Source organism: Notolepis coatsorum (assembly GCF_963971535.1).
Source record: "Notolepis coatsorum genome assembly, chromosome: 7".
NCBI lineage: Eukaryota > Metazoa > Chordata > Actinopteri > Aulopiformes > Paralepididae > Notolepis > Notolepis coatsorum.
In genome coordinates, this window is record NC_140171.1 from 7,578,489 (window position 1) to 7,592,418 (window position 13,930).

General features: G+C 45.9%; 1 protein-coding gene across 1 annotated transcript in view; it reads right to left on the bottom strand.

Moving 5' to 3' along the window:
• The window catches only part of LOC311231529 (uncharacterized protein), a 54,702-nt gene that overhangs the window by 20,934 nt on the left and 19,838 nt on the right, over nt 1-13,930 (bottom strand). Inside the window, exons 6-11 of the mRNA XM_084318146.1 lie at nt 11,620-13,830; nt 9,999-10,237; nt 5,817-5,874; nt 2,548-2,675; nt 1,598-1,662; nt 257-380 (exon numbers count right to left, since the gene is read on the bottom strand). Of these exons, the coding sequence (XP_084174272.1) occupies nt 257-380; nt 1,598-1,662; nt 2,548-2,675; nt 5,817-5,874; nt 9,999-10,237; nt 11,620-13,830 (2,825 nt within the window). The remainder of the gene's footprint in view (nt 1-256; nt 381-1,597; nt 1,663-2,547; nt 2,676-5,816; nt 5,875-9,998; nt 10,238-11,619; nt 13,831-13,930) is intronic.

The following is a 13,930-nucleotide window of genomic DNA, read 5'->3' on the forward strand; positions in this document are numbered from 1 at the left end:
TAGTGCGGCAGTGAAAGGGTTAAAGTAGAAAAACAAAAGTAATCTGTAAAATAATACAGTGAATTTCCTGTGAAAAAAAACATTTATTTTTTACAGTGTACAGTAGACTTTACTGAGTCCTGAGAACACTGTGTGTGTGTGTGTGTGTGTGTGTGTGTGTGTGTGTGTGTGTGTGTGTGTGTGTGTGTGTGTGTGTGTGTGTGTGTGTGTGTGTGTGTGTGTGTGTGTGTGTGTGTGTGTGTGTGTGTGTGTTCACCCTCTTCACTGTGACGAAGGCGTTTCTCCAGATCCACTCCTCTCTTCTCCAGCTCATTCAGGCCGTCTTCAATCTCATCCAGTTCCTTCAGAATCTTCTCCTTGGGGATGTAGTCTGGCTTAGTCTACAAGCACATGCACGCACACGTTGTTTTTTTATGTCGTTTCTTCATGCAGAAAATGGCATTATTATCATAATATCCATGAATATGATCATTAATAAGCACTACATTTAAAGGTTCCTGGTGCGAGGACAGTGATGTTTTCAGTAGAGGACAGCTCTTGCTACCCAACTAGCCTCTGTGCATGGTGTGGAAGACAGTGGTTAACTACCTTGGTGTGGTGACACAGTGGTTAACTACCTTGGTGTAGAAGACACAGTGGTTAACTACCTTGGTGTGGAAGACAGTGGTTAACTACCTTGGTGTGGAAGACAGTGGTTAACTACCTTGGTGTGGAAGACAGTGGTTAACTACCTTGGTGTGGAAGACAGTGGTCTTTTAATTTTTTAAGTTTGCTTTAATCACAGTAATGTTGGCGAGCTAGCTAAATTATACATCAATCGGTTTTCATATAAATCAATCTTCACTAAGACATTAAAACGGTGGTGCGGCACGGTCTACGGAGACGCAGAAAAAAGCTACCAAATCCATTCCGAGACAACTCCGAGACTGACTAGCATCGCGTGTAACAAGTCTCAGGGCTAGATCCACAAAGAATGGATTGCACTGTGCTAATTGCACCCTGTGGTTAACACAGTGGTTAACTACCTTGGTGTGGAAGACACAGTGGTTAACTACCTTGGTGTGTAAGACACAGTGGTTAGCTACCTTGGTGTGGAAGACAGTGGTTAGCTACCTTGGTGTGGAAGACACAGTGGTTAGCTATCTTGGTGTGTAAGATATAACGGTTAGCTACCTTGGTGTGGAAGATATAATGGTTAACTACCTTGGTGTGGAAGATATATAACGGTTAACTACCTTGGTGTGGAAGACACAGTGGTTAGCTACCTTGGTGTAGAAGATATAACGGTTAGCTACCTTGGTGTGGAAGATATAACGGTTAACTACCTTGGTGTGGAAGATATATAACGGTTAGCTACCTTGGTGTGGAAGATATAACGGTTAGCTACCTTGGTGTGGAAGATATAATGGTTAACTACCTTGGTGTGGAAGACACAGTGGTTAACTACCTTGGTGTGGAAGACACAGTGGTTAACTACCTTGGTGTGGAAGACACAGTGGTTAACTACCTTGGTGTGGAAGACACAGTGGTTAACTACCTTGGTGTGGAAGACATAACGGTTAGCTACCTTGGAGTGGAAGACATAACGGTTAGCTACCTTGGCAATGCCCGTCTCTGCCTTGGTTCCATTAGGAGTCGGTGACCTCTCTCCATTCTGGAAGTCTGAGGAAGCGAGGGGGAGAAAGGAGAGGAAGAGGGACGGAGAGAAAGACAAGAGGAAGAGGAAGGCGTGAGGCCTGAGTCCATATATGGTTTCGCCTCAAGTTAATTTCCTGTTCAAAGCGAGAAGGGTTTAAAGACGGGTCAGACCGCGTGTCTGAAGTCTGTGTTTGATTTAGTCGACGTCAGAGAAACCAGAACTGGAAAACTAAAGTAAAAACACACGTCTTCTATCAATATCTGAAATTAAAAGAAAATAATTTTTTAAAGTAGATAAATAAATAAAAAAAGACTAAACTTCATACCGTCTTTTACTATTATGCACGTTGCTACTATGGAATCTACCTTGCCTATTATGACTACCTACTATGCTAATATGTCTTTACTACTATGCACTCAAGACTGTAGCGCCCAAGTTCAGCACTGTTTGATGAACATTGTTACTCAGCTGTAAGAGGTGTACCCATGCTGCTAACCTGTTGTACAGAACTTGTAAGTCACTTTGGATAAAAGTTTCAGCTAAATAAAATTTAAAAAAAAACAATGCTGTGCGATACAAGATGGTAAAATGAATTAGTCATGGACCACAACAACATGATGCTAGACACACATCAGAATGTTGGACTTAGTTTTAAGAATAGAATACCTTTATTTACACATTGTACATATACCTGAAATGTATCCTCTGTATTTAACCCAGCCAAGCTAGTTAGGACTAGCTAGAAGCAGTTTGAATGTAATATGTTAAAACTGTCTCACATACTAAATGCCAGTGTGTGTGTGTGTGTGTGTGTGTGTGTGTGTGTGTGTGTGTGTGTGTGTGTGTGTGCGTGTGTGTGTGTGTGTGTGTGTGTGTGTGACTGTAGAGAGTGTGTTCCTAGTTCCTACCCTTTGTCCAAGGGACCACTGTAGGGCCCGAAGCCTGGGACTTTCCTGCTCCAGCAGCCCAGGGTATCGAGGGGATGTCAGTCTGGAAATGGGTAGGTAGGGGGGAGGTCTGCTTAGGGCCAGCAGGTCTGTGGATTGATGAGGAGAGTTAGGAGAGGGTTATGGTTAGAAAAGGTCGATGAGTCGATCGGTGACCATCCACTTAAAAGGGATAGTTTGTGTAGTCTATTGGTTCTCAAGCTTTTTCAAGTCAAGGACCTCCAGATTGGCCCCCAAGAACGCCTGAGGGAATCACTAGTGTGGTCTGAGTGAACCCGGAAAGCAAAACCCTCATTCTTGAGATTCTACTATCACTTGGCACTATTTTTCATTCATTCATTTTATTTTGTTTCGTACATGGGGGTACAGTTCATCTTTGCACAATATCACTAACATCCTTTTTTTTTTTTTTTTTTTTTTTTTACATGATACACCCATGGCCGAAAAGGAGCAGGATGAAGAAAGAGCAGGATGTTTCCTGCCCCCTTCCAAACTTCATATTTATTTTAACACAATGGTCAGCTCAAGTGCACCTTACAGCTTCATACCATATAATAATAATAATAATAATAATAATAATAATAATAATAATAATAATAATAATAATAATAATAATAATAATAATAATAATAATAATAATAATAATAATAATAATAATAATAATAATAATAATAATAATATAATAAATCATTACCATAATAACAATAATAATGATAATATGAACATTAATAATAACAGTAATAATAATAATTATAATAATAATAATATTGCTAGATACCCAAATAAACAAAAATAAAAAAATAAAGAAATTAAAAACCTGCGTCACGAGCCTCAGATGCATGAAAAAGAGTGTAAAGAAACCAGTGTATTACTACGCGCTGGAGCCGTTTCACTGGTACAGTAACGCGATCAATCATCCGTTTCAAAATGCTGGAGGACTGTGGTTTTGTTTTGGAATTAGGTTACCCTTTGCCGTCATGTTGTGGTGTGCACTAAAACCGTCTTGGTTTTGTGACCTTGTTTCTGCCGCTTGCCGTCCGTCTAAAAGCCTCCAAGTTCACTCTGAACCTGAACCTGCAGCCAGAACTCCGACCACAGGACTCAGCAAGTAAGCTAACAGCTTAGCATCAATTACACTACTGGCAAGTATTCCATACAACTTAATGTCCAAAGGTCCGACATAAGAAAAGGATGGGAACAACATATGGACAGAACTCTCCACTCCAAGTGGATATTTAGAATGTCAGATAGTGCAGTCTTACTTGGTGTTACAGATAGTACAGTCTTACTTGTTTTATAAGGGTAGATAGTACAGTCTTACATGGTTTCAGAAGGATAGATAGTTCAGTCTTACTTGTTTCAGAAGGATAGATAGTTCAGTCTTATATGGTTTCAGAAGGATAGATAGTACAGTCTTACTTGTTTCAGAAGGATAGATGGTTCAGTCTTACATGGTTTCAGAAGGATAGATAGTTCAGTCTTACTTGGTTTCAGAAGGATAGATAGTACAGTCTTACTTGGTTTCAGAATGATAGATAGTTCAGTCTTACGTGGTTTCAAAAGGATAGATAGTAGTCTTACTTGGTTTCAGAAGGATAGATAGTTCAGTCTTACTTGGTTTCAGAAGGATAGATAGTTCAGTCTTACTTGGTTTCAGAAGGATAGATGGTTCAGTCTTACTTGGTTTCAGAAGGATAGATAGTTCAGTCTTACTTGGTTTCAGAAGGATAGATAGTTCAGTCTTACTTGGTTTCAGAATGATAGATAGTTCAGTCTTACTTGGTTTCAGAAGGATAGATAGCACAGTCTTACTTGGTTTCAGAAGGGTAGATAGTTCAGTCTTACTTGGTTTCAGAAGGATATAGTACAGTCTTACTTGGTTTCAGAAAGATAGATAGTACAGTCTTACGTGGTTTCAGAAGGATAGATAGCACAGTCTTACTTGGTTTCAGAAGGATAGATAGTTCAGTCTTATGTGGTTTCAGAAGGATAGATAGTTCAGTCTTACTTGGTTTCAGAAGGATAGATAGTTCAGTCTTACTTGTTTCAGAAGGATAGATAGTACAGTCTTACTTGTTTTATAAGGATAGATAGTTCAGTCTTACTTGTTTCAGAAGGATATATAGTTCAGTCTTACTTGGTTTCAGAAGGATAGATAGTTCAGTCTTACTTGGATTCAGAAGGATAGATAGTACAGTCTTACATGGTTTCAGAAGGATAGATAGTTCAGTCTTACTTGGTTTCAGAAGGATATATAGTTCAGTCTTACGTGGTTTGAGAAGGGTAGATAGTTCAGTCTTACTTGGTTTCAGAAAGATAGATAGTTCAGTCTTACTTGGTTTCAGAAGGATAGATAGGTCAGTCTTACATGGTTTCAGAAGGATAGATAGTTCAGTCTTACTTGTTTTATAAGGATATATAGTTCAGTCTTACTTGTTTTATAAGGATATATAGTTCAGTCTTACTTGGTTTCAGAACGATATAGTTCAGTCTTACTTGGTTTCAGAAGGATAGATAGTTCAGTCTTACTTGGTTTCAGAAGAATAGATTGTGGTCTTACGTGGTTTCAGAAGGATAGATAGTAGTTTTACTTGTATTATAAGGATAGATAGTACAGTCTTACGTGGTTTCAGAAGGATAGATAGTAGTCTTACTTGTTTCATAAGGATAGATAGTTCAGTCTTACTTGGTTTCAGAACGATATAGTTCAGTCTTACTTGGTTTCAGAAGGATAGATAGTTCAGTCTTACTTGGTTTCAGAATGATATATAGTACAGTCTTACTTGGTTTCAGAATGATATATAGTACAGTCTTACTTGGTTTCAGAAGGATAGATAGTTCAGTCTTACTTGGTTTCAGAAGGATAGATAGTTCAGTCTTACTTGGTTTCAGAACGATATAGTTCAGTCTTACTTGGTTTCAGAAGGATAGATAGTAGTCTTACTTGTTTCAGAAGGGTAGATAGTTCAGTCTTACTTGTTTTATAAGGATATATAGTTCAGTCTTACTTGGTTTCAGAAGGGTAGATAGTTCAGTCTTACTTGGTTTCAGAAGGATAGATAGTTCAGTCTTACTTGGTTTCAGAAGGATATATAGTGGTCTTACGTGGTTTCAGAAGGATAGATAGTGGTCTTACGTGGTTTCAGAAGGATAGATAGTAGTCTTACTTGTATTTTAAGGATAGATAGTACAGTCTTACGTGGTTTCAGAAGGATAGATAGTGGTCTTACTTGGAGACAGGTTTGAGCTTCGACCTCCATTCTGTAGGGCCATCGCTGCCGTCTGATGCTGCCAAAGAGGAGAGTGAAAAGGAGACGTTACATTTTGACTCATCACACTTCTATTTCACATTATCTACGTTAAGGCTTTGTCCTTAGTTGGGTCATACATTTTTTGCAACAAAGTGCACAGAAATTCATAGCAAGAGAAGGGTATGGTCCATGATGCTGTGAACCGTATCCCAGAACTCACTACGATTCTCAAACGGATTGGCTTAAAGTAACGAGAAATCTTCTTCCTTGTGCAACAGACACACAGCATGTAAAGCGGTGGGATGTAGCTTCAGATTAACCAGGATGTTGGTTAAGGGGGTCATTGCGTTGCCCTACTGTCGGTCTGTGGAGGGTGTAGACTACAACATGATGCCCTACTGTCGGTCTGGGGAGGGTGTAGACTAACATATGCTTCCCTACGGTCAGTCTGGGGAGGGTGTAGACTACCACATGCTGCCCTACTGTCGGTCTGGGGAGGGTGTAAACTACCACATGCTGCCCTACTGTCGGTCTGGGGAGGGTGTAGACTACCACATGCTGCCCTACTGTCAGTCTGGGGAGGGTGTAAACTACCACATGCTGCCCTATTGTCAGTCTGGGGAGGGTGTAGACTACCACATGCCTCCTCTGTCGGTCTGGGGAGGGTGTAGACTACCACATGCCTCCTCTGTCGGTCTGGGGAGGGTGTAGACTACCACATGCTGCCCTACTGTTGGTCTGGGGAGGGTGTAGACTACCACATGCTGCCCTACTGTCGGTCTGGGGAGGGTGTAGACTACCACATGCTGCCCTACTGTCGGTCTGGGGAGGGTGTAGACTACCACATGCTGCCCTACTGTCGGTCTGGGGAGGGTGTAGACTACAACATGCTGCCCTACTGTCAGTCTGGGGAGGGTGTAGACTACCACATGCTGCCCTACTGTCGGTCTGGGGAGGGTGTAGACTACCAAATGCTGCCCTACTGTCAGTCTGTGGAGGGTGTAGACTACAACATGCTGCCCTACTGTCGGTCTGGGGAGGGTGTAGACTACCAAATGCTTCCCTACGGTCAGTCTGGGGAGGGTGTAGACTACCACATGCTGCCCTACTGTCGGTCTGGGGAGGGTGTAGACTACCACATGCTGCCCTACTGTCGGTCTGGGGAGGGTGTAGACTACCACATGCTGCCCTACTGTCAGTCTGGGGAGGGTGTAGACTACCACATGCTGCCCTATTGTCAGTCTGGGGAGGGTGTAGACTACCACATGCCTCCTCTGTCGGTCTGGGGAGGGTGTAGACTACCACATGCCTCCTCTGTCGGTCTGGGGAGGGTGTAGACTACCACATGCTGCCCTACTGTTGGTCTGGGGAGGGTGTAGACTACCACATGCTGCCCTACTGTCGGTCTGGGGAGGGTGTAGACTACCACATGCTGCCCTACTGTCGGTCTGGGGAGGGTGTAGACTACCACATGCTGCCCTACTGTCGGTCTATGGAGGGTGTAGACTACCACATGCTGCCCTACTGTTGGTCTGGGGAGGGTGTAGACTACCACATGCTGCCCTACTGTCGGTCTGGGGAGGGTGTAGACTACCACATGCTGCCCTACTGTCGGTCTGGGGAGGGTGTAGACTACCACATGCTGCCCTACTGTCGGTCTGGGGAGGGTGTAGACTACCACATGCTGCCCTACTGTCGGTCTGGGGAGGGTGTAGACTACCACATGATGCCCTACTGTCGGTCTGGGGAGGGTATAGACTACCACATGCTGCCCTACTGTCGGTCTGTGGAGGGTGTAGACTACCACATGCTGCCCTACTGTCGGTCTGGGGAGGGTGTAGACTACCACATGCTGCCCTACTGTCGGTCTGGGGATGGTGTAGACTACCACATGCTGCCCTACTGTCAGTCTGGGAAGGGTGTAGACTACCACATGCTGCCCTACTGTCAGTCTGGGGAGGGTGTAGACTACCACATGCTGCCCTACTGTCGGTCTGGGGAGGGTGTAGACTACCACATGCTGCCCTACTGTCGGTCTGGGGAGGGTGTAGACTAACACATGCTGCCCTACTGTCGGTCTATGGAGGGTGTAGACTACCACATGCTGCCCTACTGTCGGTCTGGGGAGGGTGTAGACTACCACATGCTGCCCTACTGTTGGTCTGGGGAGGGTGTAGACTACCACATGCTGCCCTACTGTCGGTCTGGGGAGGGTGTAGACTAACACATGACTCCTCTGTCGGTCTGGGGAGGGTGTAGACTAACACATGCCTCCTCTGTCGGTCTGGGGAGGGTGTAGACTACCACATGCTGCCCTACTGTCGGTCTGGGGAGGGTGTAGACTACCACATGATGCCCTACTGTCGGTCTGGGGAGGGTATAGACTACCACATGCTGCCCTACTGTCGGTCTGTGGAGGGTGTAGACTACCACATGCTGCCCTACTGTCGGTCTGGGGATGGTGTAGACTACCACATGCTGCCCTACTGTCGGTCTGGGGAGGGTGTAGACTACCACATGCTGCCCTACTGTCGGTCTGGGGAGGGTGTAGACTACCACATGCTGCCCTACTGTCGGTCTGGGGAGGGTGTAGACTACCACATGATGCCCTACTGTCGGTCTGGGGAGGGTATAGACTACCACATGCTGCCCTACTGTCGGTCTGTGGAGGGTGTAGACTACCACATGCTGCCCTACTGTCGGTCTGGGGAGGGTGTAGACTACCACATGCTGCCCTACTGTCGGTCTGTTGAGGGTCTAGACTACCACATGCTGCCCTACTGTCGGTCTGTTGAGGGTCTAGACTACCACATGCTGCCCTACTGTCGGTCTGGGGAGGGTGTAGACTACCACATGCTGCCCTACTGTCGGTCTGGGGAGGGTGTAGACTACCACATGCTGCCCTACTGTCGGTCTGGGGAGGGTGTAGACTACCACATGCTGCCCTACTGTCGGTCTGGGGAGGGTGTAGACTACCACATGCCTCCTCTGTCGGTCTGGGGAGGGTGTAGACTACCACATGCTGCCCTACTGTCGGTCTGGGGAGGGTGTAGACTACCACATGCCTCCTCTGTCGGTCTGGGGAGGGTGTAGACTACCACATGCCTCCTCTGTCGATCTGGGGAGGGTGTAGAACTACCACATGCTTCCCTACTGTCGGTCTGGGGAGGGTGTAGACTACCACATGCCTCCTCTGTCGATCTGGGGAGGGTGTAGACTACCACATGCCTCCTCCAATACATGTGGAGTCGCCAGCCGCTTCTTTTCACCCGACGGCTAGTTTCACTGGGGGAGCGTAAGGTGCACAGATATCTCCCCCATGGCTATGACATAACATAGACCCTGACAGACCCTCATAGCATCTGCATACAGACCCTCATCTGCACCTTTGATTACACGGTTTACCCTCTCATTCTTATATTCAGAGTTAATTATAAAAAAAATTATCTATACTATAATTGTATTGCCTATATTTATGTCGTTCTACTATTACCATGCCTTCCCCCCTCCCACATGCTGCTATGACGGCCAAATTTCCCCAAGGGGGTCAATAAAGGAATATCTCATCTCATCTCTTATCTACATTATGTGGTCGGACACTGTGGTCGATTAGTACTTTATTTACGTTTTGTGATGAGACCGCGTTGGACATTAGGGGTGTCCAACACGTGCGTTTTAGAATAGATTTTAAGGTTTTACTGTTTGCTTTTAAATGTTTGAATGGCTTGGCACTGGGGTACCTCTCGGACCTGCGGGAACCCCAGGTCCCATCAGCTCCTCTTGGCCGTTCCCAAGTCCAGGCTGAAGCTTAGGGGGGGCCGTGCTTTCGCTGTGGCAGCCCCAACGCTCTGGAATGAGCTGCCACTGCAAGTTAGGCAGGCCCCCACTCTGCAGGTGTTCAAATCACGCCTCAAGACACATCTATTTGCTCTGGCTTTCAGTGTTTTAAACAGTTTTTGAGAGACCTGCCTTTTTATGTGACATATTGTACTTGTTTTTATTGGGTGCTTTTATTAAATTTTTTATACGTTTTATCTTATGTTGTGGACTTGTACAGCACTTTGGTCAACTTTGTTGTTTTTAAATGTGCTTTATAAATAAAGTGGATTGGATTGGATTGAATACTGTACAGGCTGTAATGGAAGTGTTTCAAAGCTTCACCTGGAGTGTTATTACTAGGTAACAGTGACTCTGTGCTGGTGGTGGTGGTGGTGGGCTTGGAGGGGCCTTTGTCTGGCGTTCTGGTGCCCAGGCCGCTCCTGTTAGCCGGGGCTGGAGGTGAACCAGGAGAGACTGCGATGGAGGGCAGGTCATCCAGGAGAGAGAAGTCTGCTTTTAGCTTCACTCTCCCTCTGACGCCTCCCGCCTCCTTCTTGGGGGTCTCAGCGGGAGCAGCAGGCCTGAGGATCAGAATCAGAAAGGTCTTTATTTGCCAAGTAGTTTTTCACATACAAGGAATTTGCTTTGGTCGTTTTCGGTGCGACATTACACAGTCTGTTAATGTGTGTGTGTGTGTGCGTGTGTGCGCGTGTGTGTGTGTTAAATACCATCCTGTATTTCCTATATAATTGCTTGTAACAGTTTGGGTAATATAGTCTCTGGGACTGAGGTTCCATTCTCCGTATAACTTCCAGTACCTCTTATGTAAAGAATTGCTCTTATTTAGCTACTTAATATGTGGAGTAATTGTAACATACAGTAATGCCAGATGATGGATGATGATTATTATTATATTTTTTTCTAGCCATGACACGGTTGACTCAATGTAGGGGAAACACTGCCATCTTTCCCCAGCAGAGGTCAGGCTTGTACTATACTTTAATCAAATCTACTGTGTAGAGAGCACATTAGCCCAGTCTTAGCTGCTCTACACTGGCTTCCTGTAACATTTAGAATCGACTTCAAGGTCCTTCTCCTTACATACTAAGCTCTAAATGGACAGGGACCTAGCTATATCGCCAACACTCTAATAAATTACAGGCCAGCAAGAACACTGCGATCATCAGCTGCTGGACTACTAGAGGCTCCCAGAAACAGTCAAAAGAGGATTGGTAATGCAGCCTTTATCAACTATGCCCCAAAACTATGGAACAAACTAACCCAAAACATCAGGGAAGCCAACTCGCTAGACATCTTCAAAATACATCTCTTTGCTCAGGCATTTAAATGAAACATCAGGGATATCCTGACACAAATTGTACTTTACCTGCACTATTCGTACCCTGCCTACACTTCCTATCAAATTCATGTGTCGGTTCTATGCACTGTAATTTTAAGAGCACTGCTCTGTTGTAATTCAAAATTGAACTATTTTAATCACACTTTTTACTTCTTACTGGTGCACTGCTCTGTTGTATGTTAAATACCCTGTTGTATGTCCGTTCTATTTAATAATTTTTAGCCTATTTTTAAACTGAATCCAACCGCACTTTGTTTTTAACTCTGTCTATTCTATTTTTATTATTTGTATTACTGAATGAAACTGTAAACAGAGAGGCCTATTGGTATGCTAGATCCTAATGTGAAACACTGCGATTTACCTTACCTTGCTACCTCTCTATCTTTTTTTATGCTCGCTTATGCCTGTATTTTTTACTGTTGTGAAGCACTTTGAACTGCAACTTCTGTATGAAAAGTGCTATACAAATAAAGTTTATTATTATTATAAAATCTACTGTGTGTGTGTGTGTGTGTGTGTGTGTGTGTGTGTGTGTGTGTGTGTGTGTGTGTGTGTGTGTGTGTGTGTGTATGAGTGCGTGCATGTGTACATGCAGTTACTCACTTCTCCACCTTCTTCAGAGCTACAGTGGTCCACGTGGGCTTAGAGTCGTTGTTGTTGTTGTTGCTCTCCTCCGTCAGATTCTTGGACACGACGGCCGCTGCATGGGCCTTACCGCTACTACCACCACTACTACTACCGTCCTCTTTAGACCAAACCTTCCCAGGACCCCCGCCCAGACCGCCTGCTTTAACCCCACCACCACCCCCAACCGGTCCACCGATCACATCTGTACCCCTGACGACCCCACCGGTTACATTCACGACCATCGTCACACTCTGCCCCAGCACCACTGCTTGCGGGCCCCTGTCCGCACCGGGCCCTCCGTTAGCGTTCAGAGTCCTGTTCTCCTGCTCGGCCGCGGCGCCGCCGTCGGCTCCCGTCAGGAAGAACTTGAGCTTGGCCTCGTGAGTCTTGGCCACGGACGTCCGCGGGGCCGGAGTGGGCCTGGCGGTGATGCTGGTGGTGACGGTGGTGGTGGTGGTGGGCGTGGCGACTACGGTGGGTGTGGTGGTGGTGATGGTGGTGGTGGGCGTGGCGACTACGGTAGGCCTGGTGGTGGTGATGGTGGTGGTAGGAGTATCAAGAGCAGTCCTGGAGGTCAAGGGGATCACTGGGAAGGTCACATTGAGAGCTGGGGACCTGGACCTCCCCGTCTTGGAGGCCACAGTGAGAGCTGGGGAGGTCGACCTCTCTGTCCTGGAGGTCACATTGAGAGCTGGGGACCTGGACCTCCCCGTCTTGGAGGCCACAGTGAGAGCTGGGGAGGTCGACCTCTCTGTCTTGGAGGTCAAGGGGATCACTGGGAAGGTCACATTGAGAGCTGGGGACCTGGACCTCCCCGTCTTGGAGGGCACAGTGAGAGCTGGGGAGGTCAACCTCTCTGTCCTGGATGTCAAGGGGATCACTGGGAAGGTCACATTGAGAGCAGGAGACCTGGCCCTCTCCGTCTTGGAGGTCACATTGAGAGCAGGAGACCTGGACCTCTCCGTCTTGGAGGTCACATTGAGACCTGGGGACCTGGACCTCTCTGTCTTGGAGGTCACATTGAGAGCTGGGGACCTGGACCTTGATGTCTTGGAAGTCACAGTGAGACCAGGAGACCTGGACCTCTCCGTCTTGGAGGGCACAGTGGTAGCTGGGGACCTGGACCTCGCTGTCTTGGAGGTCAAGGAGTTGTCCGGGGAGGTGGACCTTTCTTCTTTCCTGGTGGTAAACCAGCTAGGGCCCAACTTGGAGGGTGCGGGTGCAGGAGAGTTGTTTTTAGCTGGCTCTAGGTGATGTGTGTATTTAGATACAGGGCTTGTAGCACGCTCTGAACGAGGTGTGTATTTAGATACAGGGCTTGCAGCACGCTCTGAACGAGGTGTGTATTTAGATACAGGGCTTGTAGCACGCTCTGAACGAGGTGTGTATTTAGATACAGGGCTTGTAGCACGCTCCGAGTGAGGTGTGTATTTAGATACAGGGCTTGTAGCACGCTCCGAGTGAGGTGTGTATTTAGATACAGGGCTTGTAGCACGCTCCGAGTGAGGTGTGTATTTAGATACAGGGCTTGTAGCACGCTCTGAACGAGGTGTGTATTTAGATACAGGGGTATTAGAAATCTCTGAGTGAGGTGTGTATTTAGATACAGGGGTTTTAGACTCCGAGTGAGGTGTGTATTTAGATACAGGGGTTTTAGAAAGCTCTGAATGAGGTGTGTATTTAGATACAGGGGTTTTAGAAAGCTCCGAATGAGGTGTGTATTTAGATACAGGGGTTGTAGCACGCTCTGAGTGAGGTGTGTATTTAGATACAGCCAGGGTTGTAGCAGGCTCTGAACGAGGTGTGTATTTAGATACAGCCGGGGTTGTAGCAGGCTCTGAACGGGATATGTATTTAGATACAGGGGTTTTATCAGGCTCTGAACAGGATATGTATTTGGATACAGGGGTTTTATCAGGCTCTGAATATGATGTGTATTTGGATACAAGGGTTTTATCAGGCTCTGAATATGATGTGTATTTGGATACAGGGGTTTTATCAGGCTCTGAATATGATGTGTATTTGGATACAAGGGTTTTATCAGGCTCTGAATATGATGTGTATTTGGATACAGGGGTCTCTGATGAGTGAGGAGTGTACTTGGATACAGGGGTGTTTTTGGGTAGGTCCCGGAGAGGCGTGATCGAGTCCCGGTGAGGTGTGATTGCGTTTGCACCCGAGAAAGACCTGGGGGACGGATAAGAGAAGGAAACTGTCAGGTAAAGTACAAATTTAGACATACGTAATGAAATTGTAGTGGCCGCTTGTCGCTCCCCAATGAATCGAC